Consider the following 22,935-nt stretch of genomic DNA (forward strand, 5'->3'; position numbering starts at 1 on the left):
ATTGGACGCCGTCCCTACATCAGCATGACATTGTCCTCTGTTGGCATTTTTACTGAAATGGTCCAGCTAGCTTGACCAAAACCAAATGAAAAACACCCAAAGACTCCTTGCACTATCATCACTGCAATGAGCTGCTGTGGTTTATGGTGCTTAGAGTGTCCCTTTAAGATACAATGTTGAAATGGCCAGCTGGATAATGGAGCAAGAAGTGATAATGTATGTGCTTGTTAGAAAATGCACATTGGATAAATATATTGAAAGAAGTTACAGGCAGTTTTATAGAAATAAAATGGCTGGTGTCTTTGCTAAAGCCATACAATTCAATAAAAAGAGTGCTTCCTGGGAAGAAAATACCCTATTACAGATTTTTAAATACCGGTAATTACTATTAAGTGAGAAAGTTATGAAGTTACTCTACAGCTGGTTATTGGAAAAAGCCAACTCTAGGACTGTGTTTGGAACTGCGGGGCTGTTGGAATGTATCGTTACATTTTATTTAGTATATGTGGACAGTAAATCAAGCTCTGCAGCTTGTCGCAGATCGCTCGGTAGCCCTGACTGGTGGAATCATGGCTTGTGCCACATGTATGGGTAACCACAGTTTGCTGATCGGTAAATTAGTCGGTCACATGCGGCAGAGGTAATTTCCTAAATCACAAGCTCTGTCGGCAGTTTGTGGGCTTGTAAGTCTGAATTAACTCATTCAAGTATTTCTTACGACTTGCGGTTGTACACATGAGTAAGACGTGCGCTATGGCTACACCACTGCTTCAATCCCACCTGGGAATACATTGGTTTAAGAAAATCAAGGTTCCGCAGCAAAGGATACTTTTCCCCCTACTTTACAGCAGAAACAAGACTCTCTTGTAACCGAGAGCTGTCACACGTTGCTCTTAGCCCCTACTTGGTATTGTTGGCCTCTCCTGTAAAAATTCACTTTTCCTCTTTTTAATGATTCCACTGATATGATCCTCTTTATACTGAGCGTGGCATGGACCTGACCCTGGGGAACGTCAGTCTGAACAAAAACACAAAGAGCTTTTCTAAGTTGCAGGAGGGACCCGTCATCTAGCACAGCTATCGGATTTTTAGGAGCTTGTCCCAGAGGCCCTGAGATTGAGATGAATTTGCTTAAGGAAAAGTCCAATGTAAATAGGAATATTTAGCAGTTGGATTGGCTCTCGGTTTGCTGGGCTGGCCTCTGAAAGCAGGAATGCAGAAAACTGTTTTTTAAGCAGTTTTGGACTGGAAAGTGGGTCGAGTCTCAAAGGACTTCTTTAATGTTAATTTCATTTTTGCTCAACTTTTTAAAAACTTTTTTTCAGGGGAGGTATATGTACTAAATTGTGCGTTTTTTTTTTTCTCAAATGACAAAGTGTCCTGTGCAGAATCTTTTTTACTGGATAGATTTGCTTGTGAGTTAACCCTTCAAGTGCTGGTGTCCTGACTTGTGCTTTCCTTTTAGATTAAAGGATTGCACATGGCTGACCGCATACAACCAGCAAAAGGAAGAAGTTTTGTAGGTCACTTCGATCCGTCTCATTTTGCTTTTTCATTTATAAAGGAAAGAGTTTGTTTTTGCACGATGACAAATTTTATCGCCATTCCATTTCGATTGTATGCTCGATTGGACAGGACCCCCATCACCCACTCTTCCAATATGTCCGTCATGTTTTGTTTGAATTGTTTGCCTTGCGTACCTGTTGTACAGCACTGCAGAATATGTTGGCGCTATATAAATAATTGTAATCGTAATTCTTTACACTTTATTGATCTCTCGATTTTCCTGCATTTTATAGGTGGGTACCGACACAAATATAGTTCATCTTGGGCAACCTTTATTCCAATGACACTTCTATATCTCCCCAGTCTGTGACATTCAGTTTATTTTGTTTCGACCTGTAGAAGTTAATCTTGTAAATATAGAACAGCTGCACCATTGGGGATGTAGCTCACGTGTTCTGCCCGAGGTCCTATTAACCTCTGCTAGAGCTTCAAACTAGAGCAACTATTCATTGTACCTGCAGTTCTCAATTCGACTACACTAAGTCTTCCCCCTACGGCGGAGTTAATGGTGACTGTACTGCTGCTCACTAATAAAAAAAAATCTAGAAATGTGCTATTGTTTAATGCATATTAACTTAATTGAATTTCACTGTCGGGATAACATTTGCATATAGATACTCAGATCGTTCTTATTAAACAATAGAGCTATGACAGGAAGGCGAGTGGGTTACCATCTAAATATAAGATACCGCCTTGGTTGTGGCCATTATCCTGATAAGCTAACTTCATTTAATATTATTTATTATCACCGACTTGGCAGTTCTGATATCGGGGAGGGGGTACGTGTTCATGACACTGTTAGCATCATAGAAGGGATTGTGTCATATTGAAGGACACGCATGTCAGCAACATGGCAGCCAATCACAGTGCCTGGAGCATTTGCGTATGGGCTTGAACACCTCTGAAAAGATAAGATAGTGTGTCACATAGCAGGGGTTTGGGAGGTCATCATTTTCACATATTTGAACATGGGATTAGACTAATTGCCGATGTATTAGACAGATAATATTTTCTTTTTCACAGTGGAACTTGACATACTTCATAAGTAAATGTACACATTTTAAGTAGTTTGATAAAAATGATAACTGTATCAAAAAGAGGATGACAGTCTTAAAAACTTTTTTTTTTTTTTATATTTGGGGACAGCTTCCCATCCGGAATGTTAAAGCAGTTCTGTCCTCTCCTGGGGTATACATTGCAAAGACCCCTGACGGTGACGTTCTCTCATGCTGACCGTGGAGGGCCAGGTTCCCACCTCAGTGCTGTACGTTTGTGCATGCGCAAAAGCATTGCGATGAGGTCTATGGAGGATTTTTTCGAGACTGCGGAGGCCTCCGTACGTATTGTTTCATGGTGATCGAGACCAAGCCATATTCCTCCAGCCGTCACATAGTCCTGTCCCTGCCTTATGGAAGCAAGGTCGGTATAGGGTGACAGAACTGCTTTAAGATCCGTCAAGGGCAGCAAAAGATATGATTAATATAGAGAGCATCATGTGAACATGTAACGATTGACCTTGGCGTAATCTCGTATTGTGAATCAAATGGAGGTTTATAGAGTGAGTATACACCCGATAACACAGGGAAAAGAATTGTGGAATTGTGTGAGAGATTCCCACTGAGGCTGTGGACACACTCATATATATAGTAGTGTATATTTATATATGCAGTCCATTTAAAGATCAGATTTGTGTGTCTGTTCAGATATCATCAGGGAGTTAAAAGATTCTGCCTGTTCGACAGATGACGCCAAGGCAGGAGATTAAATGTAAAATTCCTTCTAGAGACCTGAATCTCTTTCATTTCCTGCTGGCTGGAGCCATTAAAATGGAATGTCGGCCCCATCAGGCCTCATATTTTTTTTATTTATTTTTTTAAAAGGGAAAAATACATATATCAGAACAATCACACACAAAAAAAAGTTCTCTTTTGCAAATATCTTCCCTTAACAGTGAGTGAGTTGACTACGCACGCACGTGTGAAATTTATAGAGTTGGAGAAGAACGAATATTTCCAGTTTTTGACCAGTTTCTGAAAGATGGGCAAATCAACTTACTGTTTAGTGAATAGGCCCCTACTAGTCACCGCTACTAATGACTGGATACCTTAAACTCTCTTAGGAAATGTAAACTAAATTCAAATAAGTACACATTTGTTTTTTGTTTATGTGTATGTAATGAAGCTATTGTCTTTAGCAAGAAACGTATCGTAAAACTCGTCGCCTATCGACATTGACAGCAAGGTTTACTTTCTGTCTTTTTTTTCACACTCCTCAGTTCTTTATTATTTTTTTTTTACTGGCTCGATCCTATTCCTTGAGGATTGAAATGAGCAGTGGGTGTTCTTTGGGCTGGAATAGGTGTAAAGGGTCCGTACTGTCAGCAGGAGTTGTTTTTGTTTGGGCAGAAGACAGAAGGGGGCTGGTTGCTTTAATCAGGAGGTATGTGAGAGATGGATTGCCATTAGTGTGGGTGTGTGGCCTCCGAAAACACTGAGCTTCTATTACAGCCAAAAAACAAACATTTTCTCTAGTGTTAAAGGGGCAGTCTCCTATTTTTCTCCCCATTAACATCCTATTTGTGTCTCTCTTTTTTGAAACTCCTTTGTCCTTTTTGGGAATCTTGTTGAATATAACAAAATATCCTGATAGCCCACAGAGACCGCAGGTTTTTCTGCTCCCCAGAATTCAGCCCAAATAAGGATATTTCTGACTGTCCTCCCCAAATTTCCAATCCATAAATTTTAAATCTAGGACTCAGTGAGAGGATTAAGGGTCAGTGGTCTCTATTTCACTCTTTAATGCTGTGTGCGGTTTTGGTTTTACATCGAGCACAGGGCAAATGCCAGGCGTACCCAACACGCTGAAGGCTGGCAGAGTATGAGCCCAGAATGGGGATCAACATGTTGGGAATCTCTGGCATAAATAAATGAGCAGGAAGGGGTAGCTGTGACCCTTCTATTGTGACATATACCCAGCGATGTGAACCACAAAGATGTAAAATTAATGTATAGTAGCTCTACCAAAAAAAGCCTGTTATGCCACAAAACAAGACATTTAAATAGGAAATACTCTCATTTTCAAAGGATTTTTTTTTGTCTTTCCTTTGTAAACCAAGAGTATTTTTGGTCCAAGTGTTAGTGGTTTTCACACTGTATGTGTTGCATTGTCCATGTTTGTTGCGTTGACATGGTTTTATCATTATTTTTCTTTTTGTAGACTTGTGGCGTGTTTTCTTTTGTTGCGCTCTTTGTGTATTTTATACAGTGTAGCTATGGAACATGTTCAGAATTATGGCGTTACCAGGCTCTGCCTTACTGGCTGTTAGCCATATCGGCCAGTTGGCCAGTATTAACTTGGATTCGGGTTAGGCAACTCTCAACGGAGGATCTTAAAGACTGCAATCACTTTTAATAGAATAATTTTTCAAGATAAGCTCCAAAAAACCGCTAGCCCCGATTTCAAAGCAAAGGAAAAGAAGAAAAAGTCTCTCTTTATGGAAACGTAAGGAAATAATTATTACATTAATATTGTTTTTTTTCGTCTTTGGTACATTGAAGTTTCCCAGGCTCCGCTGTCTCCAATTCGGCCTGTTCCTCAAAATCATCTTGGAGCCGTAGTACCAGACATCGCTCCTCTGGAGAGACACCAGTAGGAGCCAGAGATCCTGAAATAAACCTTATTCTTCCAATATTTTGTAAAATTCCTTTTCATCTGCTAAACATATCATCTGGGATTGTTTTTCTTCATCAGAAGAGCTGAGCAAAAAAATAAAAAATAAAAGTCTTGGATAGAAAAGTGAGAGCTTGGAACAATTCTGTGCATTTTTTTTTTTTTTTTTTTATAAATGCTTGATTGAAATGGCAGGAAAATAAATCCATTAAATTCCAGGGTGATGAAGATTAAAGGTGGAATTTTACTGCAGTGAAGAAAAAAAAAAACCTGGCTTTCACTTTTACAGCAAAAACCTGGTTATATGCATCACTTTAAAATCCTCCTTTAATGTTGGAACGCAGAGAACTTAAACGGCTTTTTAAAAGACGCGATTTTAACGGATCACATTGTGTTCCCTTTGAGGTGTTTTTTGTTTTATAACTTACACCTGGTTGTAGTTTTCTTCAGTTCGGTAATAATTATGTGTATATTGAATTTACTCTTTTATATCGTTCTGACGTTATTTCCCAGCCGGGACATCTTGTACAGGCCGCGTGCTGCCAGGTGTTGTATAAAAAGAGATGTATTAAGAATTCACAGAGTGATTTGAATGGTTCTGATGCCGGTTAACAATGAGAGTCTATCAGGTAGCACCATTAGAGGACAGATCAGTCTCTTATTTTCCATTCTTCGATGTGAAGTTCCAGGCGTCGGTGTTACTGTATCAATCGTTTATTAATGACTTGTGATCAGAAAACGTTTTGTCTCTAATCATCCCCCCTCTACTTCGATGGTTTGCTTGAGAGTCTATAGATCGTTTGGATCCCCCTGCTAATATTGTTCATCTTCACTTCCCTTTGAGGTCTTTTGTTTTCCTTAAAGCAATGCATTTTGGATAAATGGTTGGGTGCTTGCGATCCAGTAATAACACCACATCACAGCCGATGAATTAGGAGGACCACAGCTCAACTTTGTTTAATGACCACAAAAGTCAATATTGTAGGCAGTGTAGGCACTTTTTTCCTGTTTAAACAGCCCCCCCCACACCCCTTGTAATCCCTGAAGATATTTGAAAGCGTTAACAAGAACCGGACTGGTGCCACAATTACGTGGCCGGAGGTGTAGTTACGCCCCTGGCAGCAGTGGAGTTAAACTCTGTATGTGCGGCTTTTTCTAGCGAAACACCGCACATACACACACCAGGCACCATGATTACTGCAAATCACTGACGTGGTCATGATGTTTGGAGTACCCATTAACAATTTATTTCTCTCTGTATCTGTAACGTGCACTTATTTGTAATGTAGATGTTTTTAACATTAAACTGTTTGGCATTGTTTGTGGTTCCCAGGGCAACGTTTAAAATATTGGAATAATATATACGGTCATCTTTGCCTCTCTATTAGACAAAGGAGAGTTTTCGATTCCTTTCTTTTTTTTTTGGCGTTATAAGTGTATTTTCTAATAAGAAGCAGAAGCCAGTTCCCCCTGTCTCAGGTCACGCTGCAGTATGCAGTTTAAAAGTGAGATTTCGCTGGGGACCTGAGATCCGAGGCCTGCCAGGAATTATTTATGGGCTGAACGTTCATGAAAATTTTGGCCTTGACTCTCTTGCCTGCTTTCTATCCCAGGCCAAGAAGAAAAATATCCATTGCCAATTGAGAGGAGGGTTATGGCTGCAACAGGAGACGATGAAATCAGGTCGGCAGCCAGTAATGACAAAAAGAATGACTGTCTGAGATGTCAGGAGACTGGGCCTCTATAGGCAAGGGTGAAGGGCTTTACCGGATTTTGAACACAAGCCTATGATTGATGTGAGCTGGCGGATAGGTAGGGGAGCTGGAGGAATGTGTGCTAGGAAGTTGCTGTAAAAACAGCTCCTAATGGATTTCTCAAATGTACCAGCATGCAGGCCGGGCTGGGTGTCAAGTCAAGAAACCAGATATATCTCAGCCTGCTTTTTCCATTCTGCTCACAGCCCCTCCCTACGGAGGATTCTGCGTTAACCCTTTTATAGGCCGGTAGTACTGACAATGAATTTCCAGTAATGTATTAAAACAATTTGGTCTTTCAGTGGTTCGAAGTCTGCACTCATTCATTATTCTGTTTCTTTGTTTTCTTTGCAGACCTGCAGGACTTTAAGTTGGACACACAGCACGTGATTGAAGTGGATGAAGGGAACACGGCCGTGATTGCTTGTAACCTACCTGAGAGCCACCCCAAGGCCCAGGTGCGGTACAGCGTGAAACAGGAATGGCTGGAGACATCAAGGGGTAAGAACCTCATTCTCGTGTCAAAGGTTGATGAGGTGGCGTTGGTCCATTTGACTTCAAAAGCTTAGCTTAAGGGGAGAGTAAAGTCAAAACCATAAAAATAATTATACAGAAAGGGGTGCCGGAGACTGGGACGTGCATACCAGGGGCCAATTTGGCACACCAAATGTTTGTGGACTTAAAGTTCAGTGATTTGAACAACAAATGGTTACTTATCCAAAGTAACTCTTCCTTATTGGACCAGGATTAAATCCCTAGATAAACATTAACCAAAAAAGACAAAATACCCTTAAAACATCTTATCTATTCCTAGCTTGTTTATCGAAAGATATGCCTCCATCCCATAATGGTCAGATATCTTTCTAATTTCTTCCCTGTGATTCTTAGGCAGACTAAAGTGAAATCAATCTAAAACACGTGGGTAAACCATCAAGCCATCACTGGACATGGCATATTATTATTATTATATTATTTATATAGCGCCATCACATTCCGCAGCGCTTTACAATGGGTGGACAAACAGACATGTACATGGGACCGTTTATTCTGCTCTGTATACGTGTAGAATTGACCATCTTTTTTTTTTCTTTAATTACCCAGAACCTCTAATCACTCTTATATTGACCCCCCATCCGCACTTTAAAAGTAAATCTTGCATTGAGAGATGTATTGGCTAAACTGGTAATTGTAGAGAATGGTCAAGGGAACAGCAAATTTTGCCTAAAATAAAATAAAATAAAATATTAGAATGAGAACGATGGCTGAGAATTTGTCCAGTTCTGCTGTTTCAGTCTGAAATTTGCAGTTGCTGTCACAATTCTCTAGAATTCGCAGCTTAGTAAATACCCCCGTAGAGCAGTCTTTTTGCTGCCTCGGTAAATACGCACTGCATAGGAGCCCTGGCTTGCTGCCCTGCTGACAGCTCATATATCTTGCCATCCCGGCTCGGAGCCCAAACACACCTCGTTCACGGGACATGCCTGGAACTGTACACACTCCAGCTTCACAATCCTCCTTGATATGCAAAGTCAAAATAAGGGGATAATAGAGAGTAACTTGTCTCCTGTGTGAGTGAGTGAGAGGCAATGCCCGAGGGTTAAATCAGCACTCCGTTAACCTTGTATCTCCTGAAATCATCTTTAAATCCCCACTCTTCCTGTCCTTTAATTCCTTCTCTGTTTCAGAGAGCTTAAATTAACTATTCGTATGTAGCAGTAAATATATCAGTATACGGCGACTTGCACGGTCGCTTTAATTTAAAGATATTTAATTTTTTTATTCTCCCACTGGCCTCTCTATAGTCCGGTACTCCTCTAAACAGTGCATATGAGAATGCCACTGATCCAATATGTTTCACAGTACAGGGATACGGGCATTACAATATTACATTCGTTGTTTTTTATGATAGTTCCCCTTTAAGGTGCAGTGTGTCTTATTTCACGTTGTAGCCCAGAGGTAGCAGATAAAAGAACATCTGCTTCTTCAAATCGTGTTAAGGAACACACGGTTATTAATGCTTTGGGTTGGTGCCATTCTTAGGTCTTGGCAAATCCAGAATTTGCCAAGAGGCAATATAGAAACGTTTTATTTTTTTGGATCTGAGATTTCAGGTTTGGATTTATCTCTTTATTGCAGATAGAACTGTTTGTCCTGTAAATAATAGGAGGGTTCATGTTTCGTCCTTTCTTACCCCTGGGTGTGAAACACTATTTAACTTTTATTTTTGACGTCTTGTAGGTGACCATGCAAACTGTCTTGCCCTTGGCTATCCCGCCGGCTGTGAGAGCAGTCAGTTTTCATGGACTGAGAGATTCCGATTTATCAGTATAGTCTGTCTTGCTTGTACTTTACAGGGGAACACCTGGAGTTTTTAAGAATTGGAGCTCTGTGCCATCACATGTCAGTCTGGGCCAGAGATGATTTACATTTTTAATTTCAAACAGCTATTGGCAAAAGTTACATAGATTGATGTTCTTATTACTTTGAATTTACTGTTTTCAATCTTTGAATGTTCACAGATAACTATTTGATCATGCCCTCTGGTAACCTGCAAATAGTGAATGCCACTCAGGAAGACGAAGGAACCTACCAGTGTGCCGCGTATAACCCTGTGACCCAGGAAGTGAAAACCTCAGCGTCCAGTGACCGACTTCGTGTGCGCCGTAAGTCAATGGGGCCCTTAAAAAAGGACAAACGAAATTGGTGTAAGAAAGTTAAATTATGACATGGAGACTTCAGATGTATCCACACCTGGTCCCATCTCATTCTTTGACTTTCTATTCTACATAAATATGTATAAAGAGATGTGTGGTAATCACCACGGAAACCAAAGGAATGTCCCTGTTGATTTCTCCACTTTTAGAACTTTTGCTCTTTATAAATAGCCTCACATCTATTTTATGGCTTATTTTACATTATTTACGTACGTATGTTGTTTAAATTGTGCATTATGGTGATACTCTGTGTTCAATCATCTAGGTTCTACAGCAGAGGCAGCACGTATCATTTACCCCCCAGTTGCTCAGACTATCATTGTCACCAAAGGCCAAAGCCTCATCCTGGAGTGTGTGGCCAGTGGGATGCCACCCCCAAAAATCACATGGACCAAGAACGGAACAGGAATAGTAGGACTCAACAAAACCCGCTTCTTGCTGAGCAATCTCTTGATTGATAGCACGAATGAGGAGGATTCTGGGACATACACATGCACAGCTAGCAACGGGATAGGGGACGGGGGTCCTGCCTTCATCTTCTATAAAGTCCAGGTGTTTGGTGAGTATTTCTGACCTTGTCCTTCAGCGTGATCGGTAGTATAGAAGTTGCACATGGCAGAATTCGTCGAAATCTAGGCGAGGATAAATGTGATTGCAAGGTCAGAGTAAATTTTGTTTCCTCCTTTTAACATAAAATTGCTAACACCTTCAATAAAGATTCCTTTGACTTGATGGACATACATTTCAAAATAAATTACATAATAGAAAGCATATTATGTAACAGTTTTATAAAGTAGTACATCTAAAATATCTCCCATGATCCTGAACTGTTTTGGACCAAATACGAAATATGTAAAATAAAAGTGCAGAATAAAAGGTTTGGTAAAGTTGAGTTTATAAAATGATGGGTATGCAAAAAGTCGTAGTAGTTTGTGTTAAATCTCTGAAAGTTAAGTAACCAAATGACTAGAAGGAACCGCTAACAGAGTGTAGTAACTGTACAAAATCACAGAATAAATGTTAATCATATCAGGAAAGTCCAGGAGATTCAGCCAGGAGCAGCTTTTGTTATCACACATTTTGCATTCATTTTAAGGACTTTTCTTTCTTCTTCAGAACCACCAGAGGTCAGTATGGAGCTGACCCAGCCGATGGTAACATGGGGTCAGAATGCAAAGTTTGTTTGCGAAGTCAGAGGTAATCCCCAGCCTTCGGTGGTGTGGTTAAAGAACGCTGAACCAGTACTCCTCAGTATAAGGCACAAGATCTCAAGGAAGGTGCTGAGGGTGAATAATGTGGGGCCAGAGGATAATGGGATTTATCAGTGCATGGCTGAGAATGAAGTGGGCAGTTCACAGGCATTGGTTCTTCTCATGACCAAGAGAGCAGGTGAGGAGCATTGCTGAATATGTACAAAATCACTAAATAAAAACAAAATGGATTGAAATCTAATGTTCTTCTTTCTCCGGCCTTCTCCAGGAACCTTCCAACTCTTTGGGTCCGAAACACTCACCCAGCTGCCTACACTTGCTCCACCAGTAAATGATCGTCAGTTACTCCTGAAGGCCCAGTTAAAGCCAAGGTCTCCAACTCCCGGGCTCCCTGTTTTATGTCCGTCTGAAAAAGGCAGCATCCTTCAGCCTGAAGCCCCCATCATCCTTAGCTCACCTCAGACACCCAAGACAGACTACTATGAACTGGTGTGGAAGCCAAGACATGGTGGCGGAGCTTCCCTTTTATATTACACCGTCAAATATCGTAAGGTATGTGCCAAGCTTATAACCTTCTCTAAAATATCACTGATAAAATAATTGAACATTGTTTCTCTCCTTTTTTTTCCCCTCAATTGTATCAATTTTATAACATTCTTAAAAATTGGGAATGAGTATCAAAAAACTATAATGAAATTTTTCCTACCATCTTATTGCCCTCTCCTTGTACAGCAAGTGGTCAATGCTACCGATGAGTGGACAGTGTCACGTGTCCCTGGCTCTCAGCACCGACTAATACTGACTAAGCTCGATCCTATGAGCTTGTACGAGGTGGAGATGGCAGCTTATAACTGTGCCGGGGAAGGGCAGACTGCGATGGTGACCTTCAGGACAGGTGACTACATTTATTTTGTATCGAAGGACACTGAGGACAGTAATTAAAGACCAGTGCCTCTACTAATGTCTCAGATATATTTGATGCCCTTCACTGGACGAGTTTCAGAGACACCTAGCAGACAGTTTAGTAACTGCAGTGTGGTGATCCCTGACTCTGAGATGGCTGTAGACTGATCTTACGCAGAGCTGGATTACAAATTAGGTCCTGTCTAGGTTTGGAGCTCTGGCTCTAGCTTACACATGTTGGGTGCAGACTACTTGAAGAGCTCCCTCACAGTCACCCGGCACCATGAAGGAGATTGTAAAGTGGTCTGCACATGATATTGGTGCAGGCCACAAAGCTCCCTCATGGGACCACATGGGATGATACCTGGGTGCCCTCCAATGGGCTTTACAAATAACACTCCCTCATGCTAAAAGGTAAGCAGAACGGGGATAAATGAAAAATCTTCCACACACTCAGACACTACTCCACACACAATATTCAGACACCACACACACAACACTCACCAGCACAGACACAGAATCAGCCTTTTCCACACACAGCACTCACAGAACACTCAAATAAACAGAGCTCAGGGCTCAAGGAGGGGCCCCCAATCTGGCACTCTTAATCCAGCTCTGATTTTACCATTAAGAGGGAGGTGAATTTAGGGCCTAGGATGGGTAAATATGAAATTCCTGTTATAATATTTACTATATTAGCATACAATGTGCAAATATATATATATAGATAGATACTATAATATATCATTTACTGTACTGTATGAGGAAGAATATCTGGAAGGAATTTTCGGTTACAATGTGGATACTTTCATATTATATAAAAAAAAATTAAATATGATAATTTGAAAAGATTGGGAACAGCTAAGTCCTTCAGATCACAGAAAATCACTCTGTTAAAACGGAAGAAGTCCAGCATTAAATTATTAAATAACTTGATGGTCAGCATTTGTGATAGCTGCCAAGCCATGTGACGGTCCAAGTGTCGCAGAACTGCCTGGTAATTTTCCTGTTTATTACACCATGTAGGGCGCCGACCCAAACCTGATATCATCCCCAGCAAAGAACTTCAGATCCAAAAGGATGATCCTGGAACCAGCACCCAGAGCAGCAACCAATCCGATAACAATCGTCTCTCCCGTAAGTCTCAAAGTCGCAAATTCTTTAACATCATTACAGAGAGATATTTCACATAGCGGGTTAGGTTGAAAAACAAAACTCTAATACAGCGCTGTGTAATTTGTTGGCGCAATAATAATAATAATCTGTATAACCTGTTTCAAGCTCTCATCAAAAGATCCAAAAACAATTAAATAACATACCCGTTATGCTTTATATTTTGATCAGAAAAGCAGTCTATGGTGATGACCTTTTTCCTGGTTTGGTTTTACCTCTTTTCCATAATTATTTGTTTCAGGATTTCCTCCTCCTACTGAGTGGCATGTTTCCCATAGGTATTAGTTAGGGATTTTCTATTCAGTTAGCAGCGTTTACCATTACCCTAACTCCTGCTCATTGACTGAACCAGGACTCTGCAGTAATTTCCACATCTTAAATTCCTACTCTGTAAAATATTTATAAAATATATTACCGTGAAGGATGCATTGAGATCTCTGTTGGATGTTCTAGATCAGGGATAGGCAACCTTTGGCTCTCCAGATGTTGTGGACTACATCCCCCATAATGCTCTTACACACATAATGCTGGCAAAGCATCATGGGAGGTGTAGTCCACAACTTCTGGAGAGCCGAAGGTTGCCTATCCCTGTTCTAGATTAATGAATAAATCCTGGTCTTACAAAACCTTATCTTGCCATCAAGGCCACCATTAAACCCTTGTCTGCCAGGTGATGTCCAGTGCAGTTAAGAGACTGTCTAAACTCCTGCCTGATCACTGGTGTATATAACAAAACCAGATTAAATTAGGGAATTGAGACATAATAAAATAATTTAAATGAAATCCTTGTCATAACATCTTGTCCGCAGCTCCTGAAGCACCAGATCGACCCACTATCTCAACAGCGTCTGAAACCTCTGTATACGTTACATGGATTCCAAGGGGAAACGGTGGCTTCCCCATCCAGTTCTTCTGTGTTGAGTATAAGAAGCTGAAGCAGCCAGGCGATTGGGTTGTAGCCACCAGGGACATCCCCCCTTCTCGCCTGTCGGTGGAAATTACAAATCTTGAAAAAGGTAAAGTCGTAGGGAGGGGTTCGCACAGTTTATTAATTCATTAAAGTAGATTGGCTTCTGCAGCATGATGGGAAGTGTAAGCTCTCACTGATGCAGCGCCACGAGTAACCATCACGACTTCAGATAATAGAAATGATACATAAGGTTCCGTGTTTGTACATCAAGATTCCACAATGCTGTTAAACATGAACATTGCTCTGGATGTACTCGGGACAACCTCTCCCTTTGCATCTTGTCATTTCATAATCATTTTTTTGTTGATGTCTGAACGGTAAAAAAAATGTAGACACAGGAATTCATTTCCTGTGGCTTCTGCCGCAGAAATATGTCTTATGTAAGAGATGTTAGAAGTGTAAGTGCATCGTACAGTCACAGAGCCCCCTCCAAGTGTCACACAGATGTGCGAGTGCTGGGGATCTATCTGCCACAGATGCACGAAGGATGAACAGAACTTACAGGCCAGATATGTCTGCTTCCTGTACTCCCAAATACAGCACAGAATATTTTATTTCTGTCTGCATGAGAATTTTAATTGCATCCTGTCTTCTGCTAAATGTATTTGTCCCAATGGCAACCAGTGAATTCCTGAATTTGTCATTTTATATACTTACATTTATTAATATGAATCTTATTAAAGGCAGGGATTATCGTTAACGTTGACTTGGTATGAACAAAATGCCCAGCGACCAAATGTAATTTATAAAGAAAGAATTCTACGAAGACGTACTCACAACAAACCAGTTTAGGAAGAATAATCAAATAAAAGTATGATCTGAGTTGTGTTTTATTTATTTGTTTTTAAATATTTTATATCACTTTGTATAAATTTAGATGTAGTAAAATTTCACTTGCACAGCTAACTTTTGAGAGGGCTGTACCAGAGGATTTAATGCAAATCAATGACATTACCCATAGTTCCCCTCTCATCTTAAAGGGACACTGTAGACACTGTTATGCTTCATCTCATTAAACTGTGGTGCTTTGGCTAAACAGGAAGTGATTGGCTGAGTGTCAGCTGACTGCTTTTAGCCTATTAGCCAACTGAAGGTATGAATGGGTATGACAACAAGGAAGTGTGAATTCTCTACCTTAGCCACACCTCCAGAAGGGGCCGGACTGTGGGTGGCTAGGGACCCTTATATAGTGTTAAACTGCTCTAAAACGATTTAATGCGGAATGAAGGAACAGCACCAGGGAACTCCAGGCACTATATGTGGACTAAAGAAAAACAAGTTACCTGCGCTCTCTCCTTAATCCCTATGTATTTTTAAACAAATAGAGGTTTTTTAGTTACCTCCAATGGCCATGAGAGGATGAGCCCACCTGCCAACGTCAAGGCAGACCCCCCTAGGTGGGTCCTAACTCTAACCATTCACCTTGCTTCCTTGAGCCTCTGGCAAAAATCTCTACTGAGACAGAAAGGGGTATTTTTTATATACACCCCTATACATTATTAACCTTTAATAGGGAACACATGGGATGGGCGGCTGCATTGTAACAATGCTCAGTGTTACAAAAAAATGGATACAAATGCAGAAAGATAAGTCCTGCGCTCACTCCCATCACTGGGCGGCTGCAAATGACTACAGTACACATCAGCCCAAATATATAGTAAAAAACAAAGAAAAACAAGTTACCTGCGCTCTCTCCTTAATCCCTATGTATTTTTAAACAAATGGAGGTCTTTTAGTTACCTCCAATGGCCATGAGAGGATGAGCCCACCTGCTAACGTCAAGGCAGACCCCCCTAGGTGGGACTATATGTGGACTAATTTGGGGAAAACCTCAAACTCAAACAAACGTCTTGAGTTTGTACTGGATTCAGTATGAACTAATCTCAGGTAAACTCCTATAATGAACCTCTATTTAAGTTAATGTGGATGCTTCCCTCTCTGGTGACCCACCTTTCAGAACGAGGGATCATGGGAAATGTGATGATTTTCAAAATAGTTATTCAAAATGGCAGAGCACATAACCGTTCCCGTCAGCAGATGGAAGATGATTTTGCAAATTCTGCTATGTAACAAAACGTTATGGATCGGCAGTGTTTCCTGGGAGGAATACAATGTAAAACATTGAAAATAAAGATGTGACAATTCTCTGTAAACACTGAAAGTGGGCCACAGAGAGTTCATTCTGGATCCAGCTAAATCTCAATCTCTGTGTGGATTCTGTTGAAATAACACAAATTCTCTGTCTAGCATATGAAAATATCAACAATTCCCACAGATCACCATTTCCTGTAGAAAAGCTGCCAATATAAGCAGACCTTCGCACTATTTAAAAATAAAAAATGTATCTAGAAAAGTAGATTTGTGCATACCAAGCCGTGGCATTCTATTCTTTTCTCTGAAAAGTCTTGGCCAAGCACAACACAGAGCAGTTATAGCTTGCAATGGCACTCTACGTGTCACCATGGTACTCTCTCAGTATAAAAGTTTACGACGGACTGAGCATCAAGGAAAATTCTTTCACGAACACCGTGGCTTCTCCGTGTAGCCGCCGGCAATGTATCACAAGGCACAGGTTCTTACTACAGATTTGCTAACGGGGATATTTTGTTTTTTAGGGACCTCATACAGGTTTCGGGTGAGGGCTCTGAACATTCTGGGAGAGAGTCAGCCCAGTGCAGCCTCCAGGCCGTACGTGGTGTCTGGATACAGTAATCGCGTGTACGAGCGTCCCGTCACTGGGCCCTACATTACGTACACCGAGGCCTTGAATGAGACCACCATCATGCTGAAGTGGATGGTAAGTGGATCCAGTTTAATATAACGCTTATATTGTGATGGCAGACTGTGACTTATAACCATGTCACTCTGGATATTTCTCAACTACATTCCCCATGATGCTCTGGTTGCGTATCACAGGAAATGTATTTCAGAAATCTCTAAAATACAGAGATTAGATAACACTGCTCTAGTGAATGTTGGGTGTGTGGGAATAACATGGAATGGTAGTCTAACGGAGAATCCTGTCCAAGTGGCAATTAGGATATCTCTGACCCGAGGAGCTTGCAGTCTTTTAAACACGTCTAGAACTGTCTGAATTAAAAGATGTATTTCTTTCCCAGTATTTCCCAGCCAGCAACAATAACACACCCATTCACGGGTTCTACATCTATTATCGACCCACGGACAGCGACAACGACAGCGACTACAAGAAAGATGTTGTGGAAGGTAAGAAAGAAACAGTCACATTGGAGGTCAGACTAACAGAATGTAATTTTATTATGTATTCTAATGCCTGATGGAACTAGCTGAGATTAAAAAAAAGATTTGCCACAAAAAGTTGTATTTTGTTATATTAATACAGAGGGGTCCAAAATGCTATATTTTTCACTGAGGCAGATTTACGAGAGGAGGTAGATGTTTACCCGTTCTGTGCAAGATGACTTTACAGTGCCATGCTAACGAGCTTTAAGTACACTTTTTTTTTTCTTTAATAAGTGAGAACCATGGATTAGATCTGCTTATTCCATATGTATACGTCCCGTTTCATTTAAAAAGAATCAACAACAATACTTTAAATAGATCTGCGTTAATGTTATTAAGTAAAGTTTTAACGGAGAGCCGAAGGAAAGAGCAAAGTTTATTTTTCAAAGTGTAAATAAACAAAGTAGTATAGAGCACAGATGATAGACATTATTCTGCTTTCTTTAAGAGAGCGCTTTTTATTGGGGTTATTACAGGACAGAGGAAAATGCTGGAGCAAAGGAGCCAAAAACAGAAACAAACAAACAAAGGGATATTATCAGAAATATTTGGGGTCATGGGGCCAGATTCTGATCTATCTAGATAACCACTTGCTGATCGGACCCCAGCCTTCTTTAATCAGTGCGTCTGTAACAGGCTGGGAATAAGGGATGCTAATGCTTTAAAATGACAAATCTGTTTGGCCAATGAGAGAAGCATTTTATGTCCTGCTTTTCTCTGATTGGCTGCACAGAGCTCTAATTTAGAAACAAAATGATTATAATATAGATCAGTAAAATGGGTAATTGTATCAAGGAATATGTATAAGACCAGCAACCCACAGTGCTTTGCCATGCAAGGCTTAGCTTTCATACCTAAAATAATTCTGAGAAAATGTACTCAAGATGTCAATCCTGTGTGTTTTTTTCCTCCAGGTGATCGTTATTGGCATTCAATCAGCCACCTACAGCCAGAGACCTCGTATGATATTAAAATGCAGTGTTATAACGAGGGTGGTGAAAGCGAGTTTAGCAACGTGATGATGTGTGAAACTAAAGGTCAGTAGAGATTGTACAGAGCACTACTTTCCTGTATGTGTGTGTGTTGAGTGTGAAGCTTCTTTAAGTGATGCGAATTCTGCATATAATCCTGTTGGACTAGTTTTTATCCTCACAATTCTTTCTTAATCTTTGAATAACAAGTGTGTAAGTTCCACAGTCCTTCAGATTTTGTGTGTGAAGGACACGTTGATAATTATATCCTCAGTGGACATACTTATTTTAGTACCATCAGCGTTTTTTGTGAGTGATCTTTCTTTACGTCTCTGTGTTTCCCTCCAATCTCGGGTTGTGGTTAAATCAGATATGATTGTTGTTTAGTTGGAGACAATCTTGCTGTAATATTCCATGTTACTGGACAGTCACTACAGACAATATACTGCAGATTCTGACTCTTGCCCTCTCTCCCCAGCTCGAAAAGCTTCTCAACAGCCCGGTTCCCCGTCTCATGCTGTGATTCCTTCACCACAACTCCCCCACGGAAGCGGTGTACCTGGGCCAGCGACCGTGGCTCGGTCAAGTGACTTGCCATACCTGATAGTTGGCGTAGTCCTGGGATCCATTGTGCTTATAATCGTGGCTTTCATCCCTGTATGCCTATGGCGGGCGTGGTCTAAGCAAAGTAAGTATATGGGGGGGAAAACCGTTTCCTTAAAACGTAGCTTTTTATTCTAATTATACCTTACGGGTTATTCACTAAAGGGAATGTTAAGTGACTTTCACATTTAAGTCAAAAGTAGTTAAACTGGGAGCTTAGCTGACTTTGGGCATTTTTCCAGTTCGGCTATTTTGGGCTGAAATGTGAAATTCACTTTGAAAACACTTTAAAGGACATACCATTCTTGCTGTAGTGACTACCCCTCTTACGTTGAGGTGAGTGATGTGATTTGGACAGAACTTTTTTTTTTAGTTTTTGAGATCTTATTAACAGACCTGGTTAGCTCACCTCTCCTCTGTTCACAGGTACCTAACTTGTACCAAGGCATGACATTAGATGACCACTCTTTGTCTCAGTGCTGACATAATTTTTTCCTTTACAGAACAAACTACGGACGTGGCGTTCCCCAATACAAGTCTGCTCACGTCCTCCTGTCAGTACACTATGGTTCCTCTGCGAGGTGTCTCTTCTATTAGCACCATTCCTTATGCTAATCCTGCCATTATGAATGGATCCTGTCTAAAGCCGGGCTATATGGAAGCAAAGCAGCGAGACTATACCTCAGAGACAACAAATCAGGTACAAACCCGTCTCCGTTCCTTGTTTTGGGGTGAACGGTGTCCTATTTTGGACTATTAGCTTGAAGATCACTAACCTAAACCTTATCCCAGTCTGAAGCAATGCTGCATCAAACCTTATATGAAATTACAGCAACAGATAAAGTCAAGGGCATGCTTGCATTAATTAGCTAAATAAGTAAATGATACGTTCTGGTTAAATCCCAAGCCTTTCATAGATCCAAAGGACAATGACAAACCAAACTTGGCTAAAGACAGGTTCCTTGGAGACTTCAATGCCCAGCTGGTGTGTCTTATTTTATCATCATTTTTATAAACACCACTAGAAAGCCCTTAAAATCTAGAAACAAAATCTGAAGTGCAAGATGACCTTCTCGTGCTACTACCTGCATAGACTTCCCTGAATTACCATTTACATGTGTAGCGGCTTATTGAACGAGGCTCAGACTAACAGACTAAGAAGATAGACCACTATAATAAAGTGACAGTGGTTTGGAATACAGTATCTCACAAAAGTCAGTACACCCCTCACATTTTTGTAAATATTTTATTATATCTTTTCCTGTGACAACACTGAAGAAATGACACTCTGCTACAATGTAAAGTAGTAAGTGCACAGCCTGTATAACAGGGTAAATATGCTGTCCCCTCAAAATAACAACACACAGCCATTAATGTCTAAACCATTGGCAACAAAAGTGAGTACACCCTAAGTGTATACTGTATCTATATATATATAATTAATAAGATTCATTCTCAGCAGCCTCTTGGGGGGCCTGGTTTCATGGATATAAAAAGGTCCATCAGACGGTTATTTTGGGCCAAAATATAAAAAATATTGTGTGCATGTGATTCCTCTCACTTTACATGTAAAGTTTGACATGCAAATTAAATATATAAATATATTATGTTGACAGTTTGGAATTAAGAATGATATTTTGCCATTGTGCCTCAGTTTGGATCGATGTTAGATGCAGAGTTTTGCGTACGGTGGGATTTGTTTGGCTTATTCAGCCGATGTTATTGTTTTTTGTCTGGTGACTGTATATGCATTTGTTGGTTGCTGTGTTGGGAGATTTTTGTTTTTTCTATATTAAAGTGACAGTGGTTTGGAATTGGATCGTTTAATTTCTATGTTGCCATTGCTTCCTTAGGAGGAAGCGAACACGTTACTGGAAGGATGCGATTTGGGACCCAAGGAGCTCACGGAAAGCTGCACGCCTATCGGGTGAGTATTTCATTATTTTGGGACCCTGGTTCAGGCGCAGGGGACTAACCCTGCAAATCCTTCGAAGATTACACACACTGGTTCTTGAGTACACCTAATTATAGAAAATTGCAGTAATTAGATGGAGTAATGCTTGGAATAGTCCCGGGATTGTCCTTAAATACGTATATATATATATATATGTGTGTAGGCTCGAGGATGAAGGGCTGATCTCTGCAATCATTGTTGGTTTTATGTCAGGGTAATTTAAATGGAGCCCAGACTCTCATTAGTTCCTGGTGCCAGTAATAGCGGATGCTGATGGTATTTGTTCTGATTAATGGTGATGTTTATGCAGTATAACATAAAGCCTTTTATAAAATCATGGTCTTCATTGCAGGTTGTGTCCTATTCAGAAGCAAGAGATCCCTGCAGTGTGCCAGCTTTGTGAAGATGGCACTGCTCAGACCTTGCGTGATACCTGCCTAGTCCAGGAAGGGGTCTCTGGCCTCTATTGCATGACAGAAGGGACCCAGAGTTGTCCAGTCCTTGCTGTGCCCCCAGAGCAAGGTCCATGCCAAGGTAATGATCTCATATAGCATCCAGCATGTTTGTCTCTTCTCAGACATTGTTTTTTTCTTTTAGAAAGTGAAATTTGATTGTGCGTTTCTTGTTACAGGCTCTGTGTGTTCCCTTCCAGTGGTGGACAGTACAGATATTCCAGTCTCTCTGCAAACTCTGGGGGACGTTCTCCCTCACCACTGCACAATACAGATCAGGGACACAGAACAGAACTCCAACACCTGGCACTCCAGTACACATTGCCTGCACACATTCGAGAGACCTGCTACTTAACAGACTGGACTCAATTTAACAGATTCTACAGGGAGTGAACTTGTTGCACTATCTAGTAATCCTAAGTATTTCATGTAAGAGATACCTTCATATTTCACAGTGTTACGCATTGGAGGATGGAGATTACTTGGAGTTTGCTCAGAATATTATCTCACCAACGGCCCATCACTTTCTCTTTGTTGGAGAATTGGAGCATGGATTGAGGGTTGAGAAAATGGTGAAAAGTGAGGACAGATTTGGTGGATAGATAGATGCTGACCCTCATCTTGGCCCCCAACGGCTAAGATTGAGGCACTTTTAGAGAGACACGGCAAAGACCTATCCAACATGGAGGCCAGAGAAACATTATGAGTTCCAAGATTTCTTTCAACAAGTTTTGTGACAAAAAAAACCCCAACAACTATTTCTCAATAAATGTTTTTCATGATGGTCGTCAACCAGGAGGGGACGAATGCACTTAAGAATTAGATGACCCTCATGTTACATTTTATTTTTTATTTATCGAGAAATATGTTGAGCAACAAAGCTTTTTAGAAATACTTAGTCATATGGTATCGTGCAGCAAGTTCACCTCCCTTTAAAAGAGAAACAAAGGTTTATTTTTATATGACAGCTATATTTATATATTTATGCACTTGTATATAGAAATTATTTTCTTTATCATGAGATATTACGAATATCCAAATAGTCTTTAAATTAAAGGGACCAAATTATTTTGCACCAGATATGGAGCTACAGTAGACAAAAAAAAGACTTGACTCTGCCAAAGAGAGTATTATTAAGGAAGACTGCCTCTTACGGGACTGATGGACATGCACTACAGAAACGGGACCCTTGAACTGCAACCCACCCTGATCAGCAATAGGAAAATACAGTAACCTGCAAAAGAAATCCTCCACCCAAGCAAGGAGTTCAGGCTGGAGTAACATGGGACAATTCTCCCTGACTGTCAATCAGGACAGTTAGTGACATGAGTGACTGTCTACTTATTCATTTATTGCCATACTTCTTATCCGATGTGTACATGCGCGATATGTATATGTCTTAACACAATATGACATTTGGCTACATTTCATATATATGTATAAAAAAAGAAAATGATTGGAAGAAACTATAATAAATGCTTAGTGGTTTATTTTATTTCAGAGCCTGTGACATTGGATTTATTAAAAAAAAAAAATCACATTAATATAGATATATTGCAAACAATAAACAATACATTAAATACACCTGAGCTTGGAATTGCCATTAACAATTCAGCTTTTCATCTTACTGAGGTCAATTAAATAAGCATCATTGAGTTGGGTAATCGGAAAAAAACAGTTACATCTGTCTTACCTGGCAAAATGCTTTATTGTTATTTAATCATTGCAACTAAT

General features: G+C 40.4%; 1 protein-coding gene across 2 annotated transcripts in view; it reads left to right on the forward strand.

Moving 5' to 3' along the window:
- The window catches only part of BOC (BOC cell adhesion associated, oncogene regulated), a 71,185-nt gene extending 48,489 nt beyond the window's left edge, over positions 1-22,696 (forward strand). The window contains exons 4-19 of one of the 2 annotated variants that reach the window (XM_063446306.1): positions 7,344-7,490; positions 9,509-9,652; positions 9,969-10,262; positions 10,820-11,092; positions 11,183-11,466; positions 11,647-11,809; positions 12,844-12,954; positions 13,800-14,006; positions 16,576-16,757; positions 17,080-17,185; positions 18,136-18,258; positions 18,671-18,880; positions 19,299-19,495; positions 20,649-20,722; positions 21,102-21,283; positions 21,381-22,696. In XM_063446306.1, the coding sequence (XP_063302376.1) occupies positions 7,344-7,490; positions 9,509-9,652; positions 9,969-10,262; positions 10,820-11,092; positions 11,183-11,466; positions 11,647-11,809; positions 12,844-12,954; positions 13,800-14,006; positions 16,576-16,757; positions 17,080-17,185; positions 18,136-18,258; positions 18,671-18,880; positions 19,299-19,495; positions 20,649-20,722; positions 21,102-21,283; positions 21,381-21,556 (2,873 nt within the window). In that variant the 3' untranslated portion in view covers positions 21,557-22,696. The remainder of the gene's footprint in view (positions 1-7,343; positions 7,491-9,508; positions 9,653-9,968; positions 10,263-10,819; positions 11,093-11,182; positions 11,467-11,646; positions 11,810-12,843; positions 12,955-13,799; positions 14,007-16,575; positions 16,758-17,079; positions 17,186-18,135; positions 18,259-18,670; positions 18,881-19,298; positions 19,496-20,648; positions 20,723-21,101; positions 21,284-21,380) is intronic. The other variant, XM_063446311.1, reaches the window with a different exon arrangement.
- Positions 22,697-22,935: the final 239 nt, after the last annotated feature.

The sequence above is a fragment of the Pelobates fuscus genome, chromosome 1 (assembly GCF_036172605.1).
Source record: "Pelobates fuscus isolate aPelFus1 chromosome 1, aPelFus1.pri, whole genome shotgun sequence".
Lineage (NCBI taxonomy): Eukaryota > Metazoa > Chordata > Amphibia > Anura > Pelobatidae > Pelobates > Pelobates fuscus.